Genomic DNA, 23,944 nt, shown 5'->3' with positions numbered 1-23,944 from the left:
ACAGAATTAGATATAACTAGTCAAGTTAATATACCGTGACCTGTGACAGAAATTAAATATAACTAATCAAGTTAATATACCGTGACCAGTTGACAAAAATTAAATATAACTAATCAAGTTAATATACCGTGACCAGTAACAGAAATTGGATATAACTAGTCAAGTTAATATACCGTGACCAGTGACAGAAATTAGATATAACTAGTCAAGTTAATATACCGTGACCATGCAGTGACAGAAATTAAATATAACTAATCAAGTTAATATACCGTGACCAGTGACAGAAATAAGTATAACTAGTCAAGTTGATATACCGTGACCAGTGACAGAAATTAAGTATAACTAGTCAAGGTAATATCTGTTTTATTAAAGCATTAAATGTACTCTATTTTTTTGTGGCTAGGTTTATGTATTCTATTTTTTTGTGGCTAGGTGTATGATATACAAGTTTGTATTACTGATTGCAGATGATGATGACTATGAGAATATTGAAAATGATGATGATGATGATGATGCAGCTTACTACGAGGAGGAAGTTGGGCAAGCTCCTGATCCAGGTACTTGAATTGCACAAACAGTTGTGAGTTTTCATATGCATTTGGTTGTTTGGATGATGAGAAATGGGCCAGTCCGAGACTAGTTGCTACTTCACATATTCATGTACACATAATTACTTTGTACATGTATCAATGTGTAATGTAATAAGACTGTAATAATTAAGGTTAATACAAAAATGTATGCTTATGGAAATGTCATGTAAGTTAATTAACTATACATGTACACATATTAGGGGACCACGTTTGCTCAGTTTGTAAACATGATGATTATAATGAATTTCAGATTTATTTCGAAGAAACAGTCGAAAGAGAAAGCACACATCAAGATCTCCATTTCCAAACAAAAAGAGGAGGTCTGATTCGGGAGAGGGGAAACGGAACAAAACTGACTTTAAAGACAGTAGGAAGAAAAATACAGGCAAATTTTCTGGGCAATCAAAAAAAGATTTGTCTTGGAAAACAAAGGGTGAAAAATCAAAACACAAAAACAGACCAGAGATCAAAAAGGGCAAAAGGTCGGGGCAGATAACCAAGAAACCTAAATTTAAAGCAAAGCACAAAGGGAAAAAATAGTATTTAAGATAAAAAGATTTTATGGAAATAAAAAAATGAAAAAAAAGAATGTTTACGAGTTGATTTTGTTTGACATGACAATGTTGAACAGGAGTATTTGAACATATTTTATTGTGTAGATATACAGGAGTTATCGGGTTTGTCAGAACTTAACAGCATTAGTATGCCTCAACGTATCATGTTCTTAACAAGAGGCCCATGGGACACATCACTTGCCTTTTGTTCAGCTGGTGAGATTTTTCAGGTCATTGCAATTAGTTTTCGTCCTTCGTCGTGCATTAACAATTGAACATTTTTAACTTCTTCTTAATAACTACCAGTCCAATTCTTTTCAAATTTGGTATGAAGCATCATTTGGATAAGGGGGACATAAATTGTAAATTTCAGGACTCCTGGGGCCCTAGGGACGGGGCAAACACTGTCCAAAATTGACCAATTTTCAAAAATCTTCTTCTCAAGAACCACACATATGTAAGAAAAACTAAATGCATAGTGATGTAGAGCAGGAAGGCCTCTACCAAAATTGTAAATTTCATGATCCCCGGGGTAGGGGTTCTGACCCCAGGGCGGGGCCAAACTTGTTACATAGTGTTTATGTGTAAAACACTTAAATAACATCTTCTTTAATGCTATTGATACTAAATTGATAGTAAATAGATATTTAGAAAGAACAGGTAGTCCTTTACCAAAATTGTAAATTTGATTATTCCAGGGGTAGGGGCTTTGGTATCGGGATGGGGCCAAAATGGTCAGTTATTAAATGTGTGAACAATAGACATTTTTAACTTCTTCTTGATAACGATCATTCCAATTCTTTTCAAATTTGGTATGAAACATATTTAGAACAAGGGGAACATAAATTGTAAATTTCAGGACTCCAACACCCCTGGGGCGCTAGGGGCAGGGCAAAAACTGTCCAAAATTGACCAATTTTCAAAAATCTTCTTCTCAAGAACCACACACATGTAAGAAAAACTAAATACATAGTGATGTAGAGCAGGAAGGGTTCTACCAAAATTGTAAATTTCATGATCCCCGGGTAGGGGTTCTGACCCCAGAGCGGGGCCAAACTTGTTATATAGTGTTAATGTGTAAAACATTTAAATAACATTTTCTTTTAGGGTTTTTGATACTAAATAGAAACTAAATGGATAGAGCAGGTAGTCTTTTACCAAAATTGTAAATTTGATTTTCCCCAGAGTAAGGGTTTTGACCCCAGGTTGGGACCAAACTTAGTATATAGTATTTATGTGTAAGTTTGCTGATACTGTATGAAATCTAAATGCATACTTCGGAATAGCAAAAAAGGATGTACAAAAAATGGCGAATTTCACAACCCAGGATTATGACTTTAGGATGAGTCCAAATTAGTCATATATTTTGATGTTTTAATTTAATACACCATTTTTTAAAGCCTTTCATCAGTGTATGCACTTTTGAGGGCAGTGAAGTTTTAAGAACACATCTTGTTTTATACTGTTGCTGAACATTAGAATTTAGCTTAAATATTCAGAACAGGAATTTTTTTTCTAGATTTCATAGCGCATGGAAGTAGTGATACTTTTTCACTAGTATTCAGGTGACCGATAGGGCCTATGGGCCTCTTGTTTTTCTTCAGTGTTTATTCTCATGAAAAGTTTTGACCAACCTAGCCGTAAAGGGCCATGTCATAACTGAACTGAATTTACACAACATGGGGATGCCTCAATACCAATACCAATATGATTACTAAACATGACTTTGCTGCTTTGGAGAAGAAACCTTTATATGAGATATTTTTTTCCTGTATACACACATGTTAGATTTCAGCCAATATACCCCCCAGAGTTAATGATTTGAACATTAAAAAAACTTGAATCAACACAACATGGGGAAAATTTGGATTTTGATATGATTTAGTGTGGTCTTGTTACTCTTAGAAAGAATTTGTTTTACTTGTGATTTTCTGTGTATTCCCATATAAAACTCCAATCTCTTATTGTGGCCCCACCCTACCCCAGGACCCTCAAATTAAACAGACTTGAATTTGAACTTCCTGAAGATGCTTGCATAATAATATGACTAAGTATGGCTCCTCTGTTTAAGATGAAGAATTAAGGTGTTTCCCTATATACATTGTATCCCCATGTAAAACTTCGATCACCTATTGTGGTCCCACTGTACTTCCCAGGACCACAGTTTGAACAAACTTGATTGAACCTGCACTACCTGGGGATGCCTACATATTGATATGACTAATAACCAGGGCCCAGTTGTTCTTGAGAAGAAAATTGATTGATTGATTGAATATTGTTTAATGTCCCTCTTGGGAATTTTTCACTCATATCTAGCTATTGTGCTAATATCGGCGTCTGTTATCTCTCCATTACAAAGTTGTGACTTGTTATTGAATGTATCACTACTTATTGTGAAGCATATCTACAGCATGAAAGTATCGGGGCCATTAAGTTAACATTTTAAGGTCACCTGAGTAAACTCTGGTGAGCTATTGCAATTGGTTGACGTCCGTCTTGTGTTAACAATTAAACATTTTTAACTTCTTCTTAATATCTACTAATCCAATTCTTTTCAAATTTGGTATGAAGCATCTTTGGCACAAGGGAGACATAAATTGTAAATTTCAGGACTCCTGCACTCCTAGGTGCCGGGCAAAAACTGCCCAAAATTGACCAATTTTCAAAAATCTTCTTAAGAACCACATGCACTAAGAAAAACTAAATGCATAGTGAGGCAGAGCAGGAAGGCCTGTACCAAAATTGTAAATTTCAAGATCCCTGGGGTAGGGGTTCTGACCCCAGAGTGGGGCCAAACTTACTATATAGTGTTTATGTGTAAAACACTTAAATAACATCTTCTTTAGTGCTATTGATACTAAATTTAAATGGATATTTAGAAAGAGTATGTAATCCTTTACGAAAATTGTAAATTTGATGATCCCAGAGATTGGGGTTTTGATATTTGGGTGGGGCCAAAATGGGCAGTTATTAAATGTGTGAACAATAGAAATTTTTAACTTCTTTCTGATAACTATCATTCCAATTCTTTTCAAATTTTGTTTGGAGCATCTTTGAACAAGGGGGACATAAATGATTCTTAGGGACGGGGCAAAAGTTGACCAATTTTCAAAAATTTTCTTCTCTACAGCCGCACGTTTAAGAAAAACTAGATGCATAGTGATGTTGAGCAGGAAGGCCTCTACCAAAATTGTAAATTTCATATATCCCTGGGGTAGGAGTTCTGACTCCAGAGCGGGGCCAAATTTACTATATAGTGTTTATGTGTAAAACATCTTCGTTAGTGTTAGTGTTATAGAGTAAGTTTGCTGATATTGTATAAAATGTCAAAACTTATACGGTACCAATTTTGATGCACCAGATGCGCATTTCGACAAATAATGTATCTTCAGTGATGCTCAACCGAAATGTTTGAAATCCGAAATAACAATAAACTTGCTAGAGCTATTTTAGGGGGAAATAGAGTGCCAAAAAAAGGAGTCTAATTCATCTAAGGATAAGAGCTATGCATGAGGGAGATAATCCTAAATCTAAATGCATACTTAGGAATAACGGAAAGGGATATACAAAAAATGGTGAATGTCACAACCTAAGGTTTTGACTCTAGGATAGGTTCAAATTAGTCGTATCTTTTAATGTTAATACACCTATTATTATGTAAAGCCTTTCATCAGTGTATGAGAGCCTCCGTGGCCGAGTGGTTAGAGCATCGCGCTCAAAAGCACACGGCCTCTCACCTCTCCTCGGCCTGGGTTCGAATACCGCTCGCGCCGGTAAGTGAGAAAGTTTCCTAGTTTAGTTTCGGAAGGTTGGTGGAGACCATGTACATTGTATCTGGGTTCTTTCTTCCACCGAAAGAACTGGGAGCCGCCATATAACTAAAAAATTGTTGAGTGTAGCGGGGAAAAATCAATCATCAGTGTATGCAGTTTTGAAGGCATTGAAGTTTTAAGAACACATCTTGTTTAATACTGTTGCTGAACATTAGATTGCATAGCCCTTGGGACTAGTGATACTTTTTCAGTAGTACTCGGGTGACCGGTAAGGCCTGTGGGCCTCTTGTATTGAAAATAGATTTTAACAGCAAACTACATGAAACAAATCAATTTTATGACCAACGGGATGATTTCAGTTTCTCCATCGTCAACTTCTCATATTTATGTAGTAATATTCCATTATCACCTGTACATCGATACGTAAGATATTGTTCTGTGTATGATCAGTTTTTAAGTTGCGACAGGCTATACTGCCAAACAAGTTGATGTTACAGGGGGTTTCAACAGTCTCGTTTAAAGTCAGCATTTCGCAAATTCTATGGTAACTATAACAATATGTCATTAGGTCAAACGCTATCTGTCGTGTTTCATACCAACTGCTAGTCTCTTCTTGGCACACTGATTCTGACTACAGATTACTCCTATTTACCTGATCAAGAGAAAGGGCTCGCGGTGGGTCTGACCGGTCGACAGGGGATGCTTACTCCTCCTAGGCATATGATCCCACCTCTGCTATATCCAGGGGTCCATGTTTGCCCAACTCTTTATTTTGTATTGCTTATAAGAGATATGAGATTGATAACTGTTCGTTATCTTCACCTTTTCATTCAGTATATGAATCACAGAGCCCCAATCTAGACCAGACTCTCGTATCCATGGGCCATGGATTTCATAATTTCAGAAGAGCCCGCGCTACTCACCAATATTACACATGTTGCTAACTACATAGTGCGTTCTCCTACATATATGTAGCTATCCGAATCATAAGTTGTTGGGGTTTTTTTTTTTTGGGGGGGGGGGGGGGACTTCAATCAACTCCCAGGGGCTACAAAACTCACAAATTGTCTCCCTTACCTCATGATGCTACAAGGAATTGTTAAATATTGGAGTAGAAGTTGGAAATGGTCAACGTGAATACACTGAAGCGAAATAAGTGTTGGAAAGAGCGAGTTGTTCATAATTTCAAGGAAAATGGTGGAAATAACATGCGATTATACACCATTAATTATATAGAAGTTTTGTATATGTTGCCTACATCTGTAATTAACAAAATTAATTTATGAAATGGTTTTGTTATTAATCTTGTTTGAAATCAACATTCAGATTTAGGTTCAAAGTTCAGATCTACAGATTGTAAACAAGCAGCCTATTAGAATTAGAATCCCAATTCTTCTACTGTAGGGTTTCATTGACACCCATTTATTAGAACTCGGCACCCTTTTGGGCCCAAATACTTCCATCATTCCAAACATTTACTGTACATCTGCGAGCCTTTTCGCATACCAGGTTTTCTCTCCGTCACTGGTAAGGAAATGTAGACCAAGATTCTGACATGCGAGAATGATGTACAAATATATCCATCTGATACAAAACGAATAGTTTTGCTTCATCTCAAAATGTAAGAGTTCCGAAGACAAGAGTGACGGACTGAGATAGCGATATGCTCACAATTTCTTCAGGTAATTGTACATAATTATAAGAAAGAAAGAAAATTTAAATCTTTAAAAATAAGTGGAAAATTTCAACTAAAAACCAAAACTTTATTATAAACTATAAAGTGCACACAAAATCACCGGTTCTTAATTACTGTATACAGTGTTATTTTCGCCCTGGGTTATTTTCGCGCTTCTACACTTGCAGACAGTTTTTGCTCCGTTTTAAATGCGGGCAGACACAGTCGTGTTTAAAGACTAGTGTAGCAGGGCCCCTACTGGGCAGTCTGCACTTTAAATCTTCACCATCATCGTGTTTAAAGACCCAAAATAGTTTTGCCGTCTTAAAGCCGCCCATGGCGACAAACGTGAAAATAAAACGGGGGCGAGTATTCCCCTGTATACAGCAGTACATGTAATATTGTGTTAATTTAATAATTTAATTAAGCAAACATTTTGGATACTAAAAATTGAAGTATGAAAGAAATTAAAGAGATTGGAAAGTATATAGTATAAAAATTGCACAATACCACTGCATTGTCCATTTTCAGTTAACTAAATATGCATGCTATACTAGTATATTTTGACGCATGCAGTCACGATGGGCACACGCATTCGCAACAAAAATATATGAAAAGTTCAACCAATAATGACACGATGAAATATGAATGAACATTAAATATGGTTATAAGTGGCGTGAATTTTCTCTGAGCAATCTGGCTTGAGCCTCTTCGAATGCCCTAAGGTACTCCGCGTACGTCACACCTTGGGGACCGCGAGGGCCTAGTGGTCCAGCATCACCCGGCAGTCCTGGGTACCCGGTCTGCCCTTGTTCCCCAATTCCTCCGTTTTCGCCCCGTGGACCAGCAGGCCCCTGGAAACCTTCTGCACCAATTTCGCCTGGTTTCCCCTTCTCCCCCATTCGTCCTGGGATTCCAATGTCTCCGTAATCGCCTATCTCACCCTGGGGTCCCGCTTTTCCTATTTCACCAGGCAGTCCCATGTATCCTATGTGGCCAGGAAATCCGGGGAACCCGGGGATGCCTGCAAGAAGTAATTTTAAGAAATTCATTCAGTTTGGTTCTGTTCACCAATTGTAAGAGGGAGATTGACTGGCGTCACTAACTAGCTGTAGCTTTTCCATTTTTCCGTCCGTATACTTGCACCCCGGGGTGGATATCTTATAGGGTATGAATTAGCATTTAATGTGATTTGTTCATGTGGTACTTGCATTAAAATAAGGGTTGTTGCTCTAAGTTTCATTTCAGTATGGATCATAAATTCTGGAAATATATTGTAAATATTCATTGGCCTGACACGGGAGTTCATTGGATATCATACAGATATCGCGTTGGAAATAGTCATTTTGTCAGCCCTCGGACAAGCAATTCAATAACTATTGCCCAATCTAAGTACATGTACTTGGTAACTTATTCTATAACATTCGCAGCTGAACAAACTTTGCAAACTTGACTGCCTTTTTTATTTTTATTTATTTTATTTATTTATTTTTGTTGTTGTTTTTTTTTTGTTTTTTTGTTTTGTTTTTTTTTTGTTGCACTTTTGAAATCAATCACGATGCATGCAACATTTGATATTCAATAGTAATTTGAATTTTACATTAATAGTAACTTCCTTTTCTCCGGCTTCCCATTCTATATATGAATATTTGTTACAAAAATACTTGAATGGTTATTTTGAAAGTCACGATCGATGGAGTGAATGTTGTGAGCAGAAACTAATAATGTCAAAAGTGAATTTAGAATTTTTATGGCAGTAAATACTTTTGCACATGCATAATGCAACAATATATATCTGGCAGAGGGGGAAATACAACAACTTTTATTTTTAACGGAAACTTGGTCTCGAAAGCTTTCTCTTCTTTCAGAACAAATCACTCTTGTGGTAAGATAAAAAGTGAGAGTAGCAGGGTTTGTACATTTAAAATTACACATGGTCGAAGTAGCTCCCCTGCACATGTTGATATATTCATATAGTAATGTCTGTAAAGTCACCATGTAACGTACCTGGTGGCCCTGGGAGTCCTTGGTCTCCCTTCTCCCCTTTCATTCCCGTAATCCCGTGTATTCCCTGAGATCCCTGTGCCCCTTGTTTTCCTGTGGCTCCAGTTTCGCCTTTGGGACCCATGGGTCCTTTAAATCCACGGTAACCCTGAAAGCCACGATGACCTTGCTCTCCTGGTGGCCCTTTGACGCCATCTTCACCAGCTGGACCCGGCAATCCATGCTGACCATCGTCACCTCGTGCGCCCCTCTCACCTGAAAAAAAAGAAGACAAAAGTCAGCTGTATATAATCCAACTCAAAATGTGAGTGAGGAACACAGATCTATCGTGTCGGGAAATGATTATCGTCATCTGAACACAGATCTATCGTGTCGGGAAATGATTATCATCATCTGAACACAGATCTATAGTGTCAGGAAATGATTATCAGATCTATAGTGTCAGGAAATGATTATCGTCATCTGAACACAGATCTATAATGTCAGGAAATGATTATCGTCATCTGAACACAGATCTATAGTGTCAGGAAATGATTATCAGATCTATAGTGTCAGGAAATGATTATCGTCATCTGAACACAGATCTATAGTGTCAGGAAATGATTATCAGATCTATAGTGTCAGGAAATGATTATCGTCATCTGAACACAGATCTATAGTGTCGGGAAATGATTATCATCATCTGAACACAGATCTATAGTGTCAGGAAATGATTATCGTCATCTGAACACAGATCTATAGTGTCAGGAAATGATTATCGTCATCTGAACACAGATCTATAGTGTCAGGAAATGAGTATCGTCATCTGAACACAGATCTATAGTGTCGGGAAATGATTATCGTCATCTGAACACAGATCTATAGTGTCAGGAAATGATTATCAGATCTATAGTGTCAGGAAATGATTATCAGATCTATAGTGTCAGGAAATGATTATCGTCATCTGAACACAGATCTATAGTGTCAGGAAATGATTATCGTCATCTGAACACAGATCTATAGTGTCAGGAAATGATTATCGTCATCTGAACACAGATCTATAGTGTCAGGAAATGATTATCGTCATCTGAACACAGATCTATAGTGTCGGGAAATGATTATCAGATCTATAGTGTCAGGAAATGATTATCGTCATCTGAACACAGATCTATAGTGTCAGGAAATGATTATCGTAATCACAGCACTTGTGGTAAAGATAAAATATATGCGTGTATAGCAACAAACGTATACCAACTGAAATGAGGAGTCGAATAGAGAAAGGCGATAGAATTAAAAGGATATCTTTGCCCCCCCCCCCCCTTAGAATTTAAAATAAATGTTTGATAGATACTATGTTATCTTTCTCATTCGTCTAAGATAGTAATTTCGTTTACATGTAAGACTCTGTCTCTCATTGAGGGAGTACGACGAATTTTGAGTTGGCAACGAATTGAAAACTTGATTAAACTTAACTTTTGTTGACTTGCTCAAGATAACAGTAGTTGTTTACATGTGTGAACTTTCGCATATACATGTATATATGTGTGTGTGGGGGGGGGGGGGGGGGTACGTGCGTGTAACAAACTGTCGTGTAATACATGTTCTTTATTGTAATACTGCAAGAGTTCCTGAACTTTATCAACGCCTTATTGCAAATCAATTGCGTCTTAAAAGTAGTCTCTACACATCGATTGGGATGATTTAGGTAAGATGGGGTGATTTTTATAAACTCGGTATGATTTTAAAAACAAAATACATTGGAACAACCTTTGCTGATTTTTTTTAATGAAGGTCGTTTCCGGAGGACTCATGACTTTCACTTGTGATGTCAGGTACATGAGATTGGAGCAGTCGCTACCTAGGTTAAACGTTTTAGGTTTACCTAGTTTCTAAAATCCACAACTATAGTACAGCCCCGCCCACCTCCCGGGATCAGTATTCAAACAAACTTGAATCTGTACCACCTGAGGAAGATTTCATACTAACCGTGACCCTTTCACATTATTCAAACCTTGCACAATGATAAACAAGGAAAATCTGTACCTCGGCATAGTTTGTTATTACCTGTTCTAGAGCATCGTCGGAACCCATGGGGTTTCTGTTGAATGCAGTTTAACGGAGAGAATACCCGTGGGTCCGGACGACGGTCATAGAGAGTACCCGTATAATCTAGAACTACATTTGATGACGCCCTCTTGTCAGATTGAATGTAGTCATGTTTGTTATGGACTTATGTAGGGTACCCGTTTATTGAGGAATCTGTAACTACAGTTTTCACTCAGCAATACTGCAATTTTAATCAGAGATGATACATGTAATAAAGATTGACACAATCCTCTTCAGAGTCTATGTTTGTAATTTCGTCATATCTGTTACATGTGTGGCATGTTGATAGGGGAGCCTACTTTGTTTAGTGTGAAACTGAGAGCGTTTTCATTTTCAACACTATTCAAACGATGTGCCAGTGAGTGCACACGCATTGATTAGGTGATTTTTTAATTAGATGAATATTTTAGAGATGATTACTGATGACAAAAAATACAGTTAGTGTAAGGCAGTCGAGGAGTTCGGTTTTGTATAAAAATTACACAGAAGGACAGGATACGTATTCCAACCCTTATATGGGACAATCTAATTGGTGATTGTCCACAATGTTTTCAAATTACTGGTTTAAAGATGATGCTGATCTTTGAAAACAAAAATTGTTACGGTAGGAAAAAAATATGAATAGTAATGTTTGTTCTTAAAAACAAGTATTACACCTGATATAGCAGACTATTTTCATTTGAATTTCGCTTGATAATTGGAAAGTACATGCAAGTTGGGCTAAAAGTATGTCTCGGAAATCCGAGATCGAGATGGGCATAGTTTGCGGTTCATCTATTTGTTTATTAATTCAACTTTGGACTCTACAAGATTTGTTAAATAAAAGGTCCAAGTGGAAGCTTTTTTTGTAAAGGTTATATATATCATGATGAACTGTCACGGAATTCTCCATCGTTGGGGAAATGGTGTTTTACAAACACAGCTTGAATACAACTGCAATTCCCCTCCCTGTAACACTCTATTAATTGATAGGACCTATCTTCTTTCGAATACAGGAGCAAAATATAAAAACCTATGGTATTTTACGGAAACGTAATAAAGAGTACGTTTTAGAAAATATTCGGGGGGTGGGGGGGGGGGATTACATCCACATCTTGCAAATCACATTAAGGATGATCAATACTTGGACATTAAATTACTGTGACAATTACTGATGGTATTTCTTTAATTTACCCACTGTGGAAAATACTCTTGTCGAGTCCATGTGTATAAAAATTCTATTCTTCTATACACTATTAATTGCTACATAAAAAATTACATATGTAGTGTTAAGCTCACCTGAGCTGAAGGTTCAATTGAGAAAAATGTTTAGCTCACCTGAGCCAAAGGCAAGTCAAGTGAGTTTTTCTAATCGAAGTAACGTCCGTCGTATGTCCATCAGTCTGTTAACTTATTTCACTACCAAAGCATCATGGTGCAATATAAAATCCCTGACCCCAAACCTTTAAATACAAAATTCTTGTTTTACATTTTCCAATAATTATACAATTTGGTCGATGCATACATTTATGTCAATAATATCGTCTTTGACCCCGCCCCCTCCCCTACAAACACACGCGAGCGATGAGAGTAAGCATTACTTATTCTAGAGACGGGCCTGGGGATAATGGCAATGCAATGACAGCCAATTTCAGTGTAATGGACAAATTTTTTGCGTTACCAGTAATGGTAATGTAATGTATTACTTGTAGAAAGTGTAATGCACATTACATGTACATTAATTCAAATATTTGCGGATATTTTGGAGGTTTAGATTAATTCCTTATATTAGTGACAAACTTTTAGAACTTGTGAACTTCATGTATATTGTCAACAGTTTTTAATGAAAAACATTTTAATTCTAATACCAAGGTATAATAAGTCAACACTTCAAATATTCATTGAATTTTTCCAAGGCTATTTGTAAGGTTTAGGGTTTCATTGTATCTTGTTAAACGTCTCTCTCATATGGAGACGTCACCAAGATCGGCGAGGGGCTTAAAAATTTTGCCTTTGCTCGACGCTATAGGCCATTCTGTAGCGTGTCACACCCCTTGTGACACGGGACATCCGTTTTTAAGGTCATGTCGGAGGACCCGTGACTTTCACACCTGATGCCGAGCGTTTGGCGATGGAACTGTCACTACCTGTTATAACGACTTAGGTCTGTCGCAGCCGGGATTCGAACCCCTGCCTTCCGCATGCGGGGCGAACGCTCTACTTCTAGACCACCGCGTCGGTTGTAAGGTTTCAAATTAGATGTGTAATGTAATGCACTTTCAAGTAATGTAATCCATTACATTTCAAAATAGGAGTAATGATAATGTCAAATTTTCTAAGTAATGGTAATGTAATGCATTGCTTTGTAATTGACCCCAGGCCTGTCTAAAGAATATGAAACTTAATGAATGTCTGAAGCTGAGACAGGAAGTTTGATTTATTATTGATTGGACATTTTCTCCGTCTCAGAATGCATGGTGCATGGATAACTATCGAAGTGAAAGGTAAAGCGACTCACCTGGCCGTCCATGGGACCCTCTGGGCGCAAACTGTATCATCACGAACCTCTTATGACGATCGTGTTTAGCTGAAAGGCATTATACGTGCTTTTATTATCAAACATTGTTTTATAACCAAACACGGTTTTATAATTCTGTAAACGGTTTTATTATACATTGCACTTGTAATATTTGACCGGTATAAAATGTATAGAATTTTAATCTTGAAATTTATAGAACAATTAAATAATTTTTACATCTGTAAATGTAGCTTGTCAATAATCACGTTTAAAAAATGTATGTGCATCATTTTGTTCTACAGTTCGCCTCTCCTAATCTACGGATTAATTACATTTTGTTCTACAGTTCGCCTCTCCTAATCTACGGATTAATTACATTTTGTTATACAGTTCGCCTCTCCTAATCTACGGATTAATTACATTTTGTTCTACAGTTCGCCTCTCCTAATCTACGGATTAATTACATTTTGTTCTACAGTTCGCCTCTCCTAATCTACGAATTAATTATAGTAATACGAAAAACAAAATCGTCGTATTTTATACTCACGAGCAATTTCATGTAGGTCTCCCTCTTGAACCATAACTAAACGAATTTTCTCCTGTAGCGATATAATTTCAGATTTGACCAATTCCATATCATCTGAAAGTTTTCTGATTTCATATTGAATATCGGCCAATACTGATACTGTTCCTAGGACAAGAAATGTTACGTAAGCTTTCATGGTGCCGGGGACAAAATAAATGTGAGGAAGGCTCCAAGACCCAGCGAAACATAAAGAATCGGAAAACGGTAATGAATTATTCGTAATTTGACATCTGCCTATTTGCTTTGAATGCAAATTGAATACTTATCTGATTCTGTTTTTTTGGTCAATTGCTTAATCGTCCGAATATTACGATTTAAACTTTGAATTTCCCCAGCAAAAGTGCAAAGCTCTTGTCTGTTCCTACTCGCTGACTCGTTTTGGGGTCTAATTTCAAAGACAATGTGATAATCTGTAAATCAGATACATCAGCCACGGTGAACCCCATCAGATTCCTGAAACTTCTTTAAGCTGACAACCTGTACATGGTACTTGTAAACCTATATATATATATATATATATATATATATATATATATATATATATATATATATATATATATATATATATATATATATATATATGAATAAAATAAGTCCTTGGTATAGGCAAAATATAGAAAAATTTCAGATGAAGATTTCACATTTATTCCAAAACGCTTTCGCTTTAAGGCTCTTCAGTGGAATTTGAAAAGCAACTATTTATGATGTGGGTTGCTTTTCAAATTCCACTGAAGAGCCGTAGAGCGAAAGTGCTGTGGAATAAATGTTGTGAAATCTAAAATATAGCATTATATAGTTGATGACATTACCGCAAAAGGTTCAGTGATGGCCCCTGGTATACAAAAGAGGCATGAGATGGGCTTTATATCATACTCGCAGTGTTCGGGGGGGGGGGGGTTCACATAATTTCTAATATACTGCTATGTATTCATTACATTGCAATACCAATTTACCATAGGTTGTCTTCTCAATCATATCTAGGTGGATAGCTTGCCTGAAAACAAACAAAGCTAGAGGTGCGGATCAGACATGTACATCATCCATTAAAGAACTATTTATGATGTAGGTTCTTACCCTCTCTCAAACCACCATCACCAAACGAATATAGCATGTTTTTGCTCCATACTTAAGGTGTTTTGTATAAAATTTCGATGTAGAGCACTTGTTATACTGAATCTGAAGAAAATAACTAAATTCGCGCCATTTTCCGTATTCCAACACAAAATGAAGCATCAAGCGGAGGCGTGGGAAAACGTCGTAGTAACACGTATAAGCTACAATAAAAATGTGTTCCCAAGCAATGTTCCATGTATACTAACAGGAAATCGCCGGTAAAGTTTAATATTTTACATGAATATTTGATAAAATAGGAAAAATGTCATGTCTTTCAGAGGAGGGAGACAATAGATATAAACTATATTTCACATTAACTCTTTTATTCGATGGAATTCGAAATAGCTATAATCTTTCTTGGAAGATTTAAAATGTTGGATGATCGGGGGGAGGGTCTGCTATCGGATCAGCAAGGTTTGAGCTTGGCGTCAGTTAGTAGTTAATAATGAAACAAATTGGGTTCCTCCGTCGGCATGCTGTTGCAAACATGATTTATCAGTGATACAGAATATAACCCAAGTCAAGAAATAATTCCATTAGATTAATATGGTCCAATTTTGTGAACATTTACCAGGGAGGAACAAAACCAAAACACATCCACATCTTAACAAAACATGTACATGTATATCTAGAGAGTTGTACATGGCTTTAGACGACTTTAAATTTCAAAACCCCGTAATGGTTTGTTATGATTTAACTATTACATTCAAATATGAGACGATCTTTTCTAGTGTTTACCACTGAATGTGTTCACCTCAGTATTATCATTCGTGATTTTCCTCTTGACCAGCCATAAATTTGCTGACATATTTATCGACCAATCAAACTGCGCGTTTTAAAGCTGGCATGAATTAATAAATACGTACACCTTTCTCATCTTAACCGCCATATTTCTTTCAGGTAGCCTAATTTACTCTACCCGTATATACCCCAAATGTGATTGTCGCACCTGAGTGATTTTTCTAGGTGGACTCGACCAGTGCACATCTCCGATAGTAATATATAAGGAATGAGAAACAAATAAAATAACATTTTAAAACATTATGCTTTGCTCAAAATTACAAAATATTGATTGTATACTAATGCAACATTCTGGAAGTTTAGATAAGTTAGACAAAAATGAAAAAAAAAGCTTTTCTTGCATACTTGTAAGTGCATGCAAGTATTTGCATTTTCTAATAAAATAAATGCGGATAAATCATTTGCCAATTACATACTGATAGAATGGAATAGGCAAAGAGCATAAAATATATTATTTATATCAATTCTTGCAAAATAAAGGTGCATGCCATATGCATAATATGCAATGCACAAGGTATAATCGCCAAAAAAAGTATCAAATACGGGCGTCTATTCAACAGGTGGTCCTTTACAGATATTACGAGTAGGCCCAGGTAAATAGTCGTCCGCATTCGATGCGTTTTCATGGCGAGCATACATGCCATTTTTATAAGTACAGTAGTATTTATGTCTTTGCCTTTTACTTGAAGTAATTGTGAATGGTATAGATTGTATACTCTTTGCTTATTCCATTTTATCAATAGATAAAAGATGAAATATTTCTCCGCATTTTTGTATAGTTTTGACATATTTACTGCAAATGTACGCACGTTCACGTAAAGAAAAGGCATTCTATATATATTTATCCAAATATATATATTTAGAATGATTTACTACTGTACGATATGTTTATTATAATTTTGAGCACTGCGTGGTGTTCCAAAACGTGATTTCATTTCTTCTTGATGTCCTATAAATTAGTATCGGAGATGTACGTGTTACCTGTCGAACCTACCCGCACAGGTAAATCGAAGACACTGATGTGAAGTGAAGCGTAGCAAAGCTTGTCCCCTTATATACCATGCGAACCCCGATACATATAACAATAGAAATTCCAACTAATATGGCGGATTAGCAGAGAAATATGGCGGACGTATAGAATTATACTATATTTATTAATTCATGTCAGCTTTAAAGCCGATATCGAAAAGTCAATTGAATGCCTTTTCACAACTGAAAAATTGAAAGTGCATGTTATTACTGTTACATTTTCTAGATTTTGATTGTTGGAAATTTGTTATAATGTGTTATATTGAATATAGTTTTATTTGCTGAAGGAATGAACAAAATTGTAAAATCTGTTGTAATATTCTTTGATCATTCACTAACTTTCGTGACTATCGGTATACCGTATACTGACTATCAATACAACATTTCTTTTATCCTACATCTTTTAATTTAGTTTCAAACGTTTGATTTTCAAAAATTTGTTACGCTTTATCAGTTTATTCAAACAAATTGTACTATTCTTAGCGTAAATTTGCAATTTACTGAATATGATATAAAAACATTAGAAATAATAATCAGGCCGTCGGCCTCCCTCCTACTGGACTTTACTTATCATCCAGGGTTCTGTAGGTGAAAAACATATATATTTCCCATCATGCAACTGTCGTTTGATATATGCAAATACTAGTAGATTCAACTCTACCACTTACAATGAAAATTCTCTCTCTCTCTCTCTCTCTCTCTCTCTCTCTCTCTCTCTCTCTCTCTCTCTCTCTCTCATGTATGTAAGCGATGATTTTGCGGATGAATCTTTGCCATAATGATTTGTATGCAGCAATTACTTATAAAAAGTCATTCACATTATTAAGAAATTGTTTGTTAGTACACTTACATTTTCGGATATCTATGTACAACTGGTATATGTAATGGTTAATTAATAGATTTCTGAATATCAGCTGCTCGCTACACGAGAAAGAATACTAAAGTATAGAAAGTCATGGAAACTAGATTAGTTCCAAAACGTGTATCCATAGAGGTACTACTTTTTAAAATCAAACAATTCAACATCCCGTATTGATGTGCTCCTCTCAATATCGTATCTATACATGTACATAATTTTGTTAAAACCATGACCCTCCAAATCGGAACGAGACCACAGCACTGTTTTAATGTTTTGATACATGGAAATCTTTATTCTCAAGAGCCACTAACATATTTACACGCACTTTTTCAAACCAATAAGCCACCCTTCTCGTGTAGTGTTAATTCTAGTTTGTAATCGCCAGTCTATTCTCAGTTTATGTTCATGAACACGGGTCTTTTGGGCTTTTAAACAAATGTGATGCTCAGAACATATTATGGGCTTGATCGTGAACCTCATAAGTTTGTTACAAGTTGACCAACATGTGTACATACATGTTTTAACGTTGCGTGCATCACTCCGTGTGTAACACTTAACTAATTATGTACATGTATTGGGCAAGTACACCCTTATGTAAAGTGTGGATCTTTGACTATTTTCCCGGAGAATACCGTAAACGTACAATCTGCATAATTTATAATATTGTGTAACGTTTCTTATTCAACACAGTTGTCACCACAGTCATGCTCAGGGAGGAGAAACGGGAAATAAACTTTTAAGTAAGAGCATCGCAAGATTTCGAGTATCTGTTATATTTTCCGTGTAGATTAAGATAGTGTTTTAAAATGTCATAATTTTTTTATTAACTTGTTTAATCATGTTACTTACATGATATGCAGTTTCAGTCGGTACCATACGATGTAAAGAGGATTTCCGGGAAGTTCTAAACCTGCCAATTCTCTTTCTGGGTTTAAAAAAACAAACATCACTCAATCCAGTCAAAGTTACTTATGTACATCAGGGAACAAATCTGTTATGAAAGACCCGATATTCCTATTTTTCATAGGTATAACTTTTATCTGCACGATAAGTTTGTATTAAGCGTATACAACACACACTCGTGTTTATGATAAGTTATATATGCATTGTGATCTAGTGTCAGTAATAAAAAAAATTTTAATTATAATTATAGATATTTTATTAAGCTCATACTTTGTGAACCTCTAACACAATACCTCCACTTCACTAGTACTCAATATCTGCACAATCCGTTTTATCAAAGCTCGTTAGTTATATGGAATTGTTTTTCAGAGACAACATGACTCGAAAGCAAAACACACTCCAAACCAGTCTGCCCATTTTACGTATCATGAACAAGTTTTTTCTTCCATATAAGTAAACGTGAGATCCAACACACTGCGCCAACATACACTTTTCATAAAAAAAAAATATTTTTTTCAACAAAAAAATCTACCTTCTGTATCAACTAGACAAACCAACTACAGAGCGGTCATCCATCATTAAGACCGAATAACATAATTCTTCAATGCGATGGAATACAGACAAAGACAAAGATATTTGTCAATGAGGCGCCAGAGAAAGACGTACGCCTTTCAAGGTACATGTATACATATACACAGGTTACATACTTATACATGTATTACTCACACAACAAAAATCACAAGTAATTTTTAATGTTTTTTATTGGACTTTTTCTCACATTTTTTAACCTCGCCACAATCACAGCTCACATAACTAGCATACCGGGCTAGCCCAAGCACAGCTATTTAATCTAATAAATTAAATGCCAAAAAATAACAAGCATGGATGGAATTTTTTAAAAGCTAATTTGGAATTTTAAAGCTATAAATGAATGTCTATTTCCCCTTCATCCTGCTAGGGGCGGCTTGTACATAATAGGATGGGGCCTTAGGTTGAGCTGGAGCGAGCTGTGCAGGCCCGGGAGCACCTGGTCGGCCTGTTGCTCCTCGTAGACCTTGGTCTCCTTTCTCTCCTGGAGCACCAGGTGGACCCTGGGGTCCCTGGTATCCCTGAGGTCCGCGTGGTCCCATTGGTCCCTCTGGACCTTGAGGTCCGGCCTCACCCTGAGGTCCCTGTGTCCCTGGCTCACCTGGCAATCCTGGATATCCGGTATCTCCTACAAAATACCAGTAAACAATTAACATATGATTTCTGTAGAGAGACTCGATTCGATTTTACGAGAATAACCAATTCTAATTTAAGACTATCTTATACCAGAAATATTCAGTTTGTATTACAATCTTAATTTATATCACTTATCCGTTTAACTATATGCACGGACTCCTTGATTTTTTTCAATAGTTGCTGAAACATGGCGTTACCTTTCTCTCCCTGTGGTCCGGTGGTTCCCATTGGTCCCATTGCCCCAGGCTCTCCCTTCTCTCCGGGAAGTCCCTGCTCTCCAGGAACACCGGGTTCTCCTACTGCTCCTTCGTATCCCTTGCGTCCTTGAGGTCCCATTGGTCCTTCTGGTCCTGGAATGCCTGGAACACCGGTCTCTCCTGGGGCGCCAACGTCACCCTGAGGTCCTGGGAGACCTTGTTCCCCCTGTTCCCCGGGAATTCCGGGAGGTCCAGTATCTCCTTTGAATCCAGGGTATCCCTGTTTACCCTGAGGCCCGGGGGCACCTGGTGCACCTGGCTCACCCTTGGGACCTGATTATTATTAAAAAATACATATGCTATTGAAACAAATATACTAACTTCATTTATTTGAAATTTATCTAAATCGTATTTGTGGTTATTGAGTTTTTTTTATAACACTGGATATGATGATATAGGAGCTGTTGAATATTTTCGTAGGTAGTTTCCCTCTACACTTTGAAACTTATTATCATATTTATTACACAGAATAAAAATATTAAAACTATCTGCAAAAATGAAAATTATTCTTGTAAATTCAATTTTGGCAATTTTACCTGGGGTTCCCATAGGACCTGCTGGTCCTCTTAAGTAGTAACCAGATCGCTTTCCTCTGCTGTGTGGGGTGGCTGAAAATTGAATACACACATGTACCTCAGTAAACGTGCTATCTAAACGTAGTGAGTGTTAGACTCAATCATCAATCTGTGGTATCATAAAAGATCCCAAAGAAAGTCTAAACAATGGCTTTGGTTTGTACAAGACGTCCAATTTAATTTTTAGCAAATAAAAACCATACTTGTACTATATTTATAGTATCAAAATCATTATTATACAGATTATATTTCATTATTATACAGATAATATTTCATATATCGTTTCTTTCTATCAAATTGGGTATGATTTACAATGTAAAACTTGTACGGTACCAATTTTGATGCACCAGATGCGCATTTCGACAAATAATGTCTCTTCAGTGATGGTCAACCGAAATGTTTGAAATCCGAAATAACAATGAAGTTTTAGAGCTATTATAGGGAAAAACAGTCAAATTCGTCTAAGGATAAGAGCTTTGCGTGAGGGAGATAATCTTTAATTTTGAAATGAATTTCTAAATTTTATCACGGCAATTAAATATACATCCGTATTTTCAAGCTAGTAACGAAGTACTTAGCTACTGGGCTGTAGAGACCCTCGGGGACTAATAGTCCACCAGCAGAGGCCTTGACCCAGGGGTCATAATGTAAAACTTGTACGGTACCAATTTTGATGAACCAGATGCGCATTTCGACAAATAATGTCTCTTCAGTGATGCTCAACCGAAATGTTTGAAATCCAAAATAACAATGTAATATGAATGATGTCATTGAATTGATTGATTCTAATTTTCAAATGACCAAAATCATTATTGATTTCATGTGATTTTATCTCTTCACTGCAGGCTAAAACTTTCAAGAATGACGCTAGTTTTTTTTTTTCCCTTTAAATCTAGTATATCCATCTATTAAAACTGCATTATTATTGAAATCTAAAAACAACACTTACTTTCCTCAACCTCTATGATTTCTTCATTATTATTGAAATCTAAAAACAACACTTACTTTCCTCAACCTCTATGATTTCTTCATTATTATTGAAATCTAAAAACAACACTTACTTTCCTCAACCTCTATGATTTCTTCATTATTATTGAAATCTAAAAACAACACTTACTTTCCTCAACCTCTATGATTTCTTCATTATTATTGAAATCTAAAAACAACACTTACTTTCCTCAACCTCTATGATTTCTTCATTATTATTGAAATCTAAAAACAACACTTACTTTCCTCAACCTCTATGATTTCTTCATTATTATTGAAATCTAAAAACAACACTTACTTTCCTCAACCTCTATGATTTCTTCATGAAGTTTGCTGAGTGTGTCCTTCATCAGTTCCAGCTCTGTCCTAAGCCTTCCCAGTTCTGTCGTACAGTCGCTATTGGGGGCGCCGTACACAGCAGCCAACCCAAAAACGCACAGAAGCACACAAGCACGCATGATGATCAGAGTTCACAGCCGAGTCTGAGACTGCCAAGGGCCCGCAATCCGCGGCCTTATAAACCCCCGGCCACCATTCACACGAAAAGCACTGATGTCGGCAAAAAGTAAATGAGCCTTTACAAATGCTTAATTTCGGGGGCCTTCTCTTTTGATTAATGAGGGGTGCTTTGGGGGAATCCGTTTTGTATTTTAGCTCACCTGAGATGAAATTAAGACCTACATGGTCGTTTAGCGACACTTGCTACAAACAAACTTATTTTTTCTAAATTTATGAAAATGGATTCTGAATTTAAGTTGATAGAAGTAAAATGAAATCTTATTTTGGCCTTTCATTTCTCAATTTTGTCTAATACAGTGGGTAAAAAATTCGTAAAGTTATGTAGGGAAGGAACTAGTAGCACAACTTTCGAACATCGCAGGAAATTTGTAAGTTTCTTAAACTTTAGGAATTTTGATACGCAAAGAAATCTATACCAACCCATGCATAGATTTTTTCATCGGTAGCAAGTGCCCTTAAATCCAACATTTCTCATATATTCTTTAAATTGGATAAATCTAGTTTCATCATGCAATAAAAGTTTAAATGAATTCATATGAGTGATGTAAATTAATTTCCTAACATATCAAGTTGCCTTTCAAAAAAGACGAATGAATATGAGTTACCCTACCTATACTGGATTCCACAACTTCGCGAAATGCAGAGATACATTGCTGGATCCAGCAAATGTTCTATCAAGCTTCACGAAAATATTGACTGATTTGATGAAGAAATCGTGTAATTCAAATTCGGATTTTCAAAAATTTCAAAGTGCTATCAGTGACCCCCCCCCCCCCAATGAATAGACTCAAAGCGTATGACCTTTCAACACTTTACACGGCAATGTTTCAAGATAAATTAAAGACTAGACTTTCTGACAGAACCTACTTTTGCAATAAAAATGGAAAACAGAAATATTCACATCTTGTAATCAGCCATCCAAAAAATAATAACTTTGTTTAACACCACTGTCATTCTGTTCACAAATACTCTTAACTTGATAATAAAACGATGCTGGAGTTCCTCAATGACAATATTTTCATAGTCTTTGGCGATCAAGTCTTCCACAGTCTGTTGGAATTCCCATAGGCATGAATTGTGCTCCTTTATCAGCTGACCTGGGTGTTGTTGTTGTTGGGGGTTTTTTTGGTTGTTGTTGTTGTTTGTTTTTTGATTTTTTTTTTTTTTTTTTTTTTGGTTTTTGGTATCCTTATGAGACAGAGTGTATTTGAAGGGTCATTATCTGTGAAAGTGATGGTAAACTTTTTTTTCGCAAAATCTATCAATGTCATAGGAATATAATATTAATGACAATAAAAACATTAATTATGTACAAAAAGAAGAGAAACCTAATAAAACTACATTAGATAACCACTTTTAGTGTGACGAAATGTGTAAGGAAGAATTATTGTTTTGCAAAACAATAATGATCTATTTACCAAAATCACATATGATATTCATGTGCCTACTTTGAGGTTAAAAAGTGTTTGAAATAATTAAATACTAGTGTTAATACTGAAATATATAATATAGAGCAATTTTCATTGAATTAAATTTTTTACATGAGAATAAAAATTCTTTTGCTGTGGCCTTCAAACTCGACATTTAAATATCCGTATTATTCATTTATTAACAATAGCTTAAAAATGTATAACACACCCAAGAGTATTCTATGAGATGAAAAGATAGAAAGAAGAAAGTATAAGATAGATAGAAGACAGGTTTGAAATTGGAAACTGGAGTATATCTTACCTAACGAACGATTGCAATCACTCGACAATGGATTCGAACTCATGAAATACAAATCTGCAGTTTTACACCTTAATCACGTGACTATGCAGACTAAGAGTAGAGATGATACATCACTGATACTGTGATGTAAGGTAAATCTATTCTTGTATTTGTGACGTACTACAATACTCTATTCATCCTTA

At 36.1% G+C, this 23,944-nt stretch overlaps 2 protein-coding genes across 2 annotated transcripts in view; one reads left to right on the top strand and one right to left on the bottom strand.

Moving 5' to 3' along the window:
- LOC125669867 (suppressor of SWI4 1 homolog) overlaps positions 1–1,309 on the top strand; it is a 40,734-nt gene extending 39,425 nt beyond the window's left edge. The window contains exons 9-10 of the mRNA XM_048904701.2: positions 468–557; positions 841–1,309. Of these exons, the coding sequence (XP_048760658.2) occupies positions 468–557; positions 841–1,130 (380 nt within the window). The 3' untranslated portion in view covers positions 1,131–1,309. The remainder of the gene's footprint in view (positions 1–467; positions 558–840) is intronic.
- Positions 1,310–6,667: 5,358 nt separating this feature from the next.
- Positions 6,668–22,017, bottom strand: LOC125668997 (collagen alpha-1(X) chain-like). The gene is made up of 8 exons (XM_048903443.2): positions 21,811–22,017; positions 20,487–20,558; positions 19,891–20,223; positions 19,410–19,685; positions 13,726–14,025; positions 13,179–13,247; positions 8,600–8,851; positions 6,668–7,616 (listed from the first exon to the last, which is right to left on the bottom strand). Exons 1-8 carry the CDS (start codon positions 21,968–21,970, stop codon positions 7,258–7,260), a joined length of 1,821 nt encoding a protein of 606 aa, XP_048759400.2. The 5' UTR covers positions 21,971–22,017; the 3' UTR covers positions 6,668–7,257.
- Positions 22,018–23,944: the final 1,927 nt, after the last annotated feature.

This window comes from Ostrea edulis, chromosome 4 (genome assembly GCF_947568905.1).
Source record: "Ostrea edulis chromosome 4, xbOstEdul1.1, whole genome shotgun sequence".
Classification (NCBI taxonomy): Eukaryota; Metazoa; Mollusca; class Bivalvia; order Ostreida; family Ostreidae; genus Ostrea; species Ostrea edulis.
This window is presented reverse-complemented; position numbering and strand designations above follow the sequence as displayed.

Excerpts from the sequence above, each read along its gene's own strand:
- LOC125668997 (XM_048903443.2), bottom strand. The coding sequence starts at position 21,970 with ATGCGTGCTTGTGTGCTTCTGTGCGTTTTTGGGTTGGCTGCTGTGTAC. Across the intron at positions 13,248-13,725 it reads AGACCTACATGAAATTGCTC|CTAAACACGATCGTCATAAG; the intron begins GTGAGTATAAAA and ends AATGCCTTTCAG. Across the intron at positions 8,852-13,178 it reads AGGGTCCCATGGACGGCCAG|GTGAGAGGGGCGCACGAGGT; the intron begins GTGAGTCGCTTT and ends CTTTTTTTTCAG.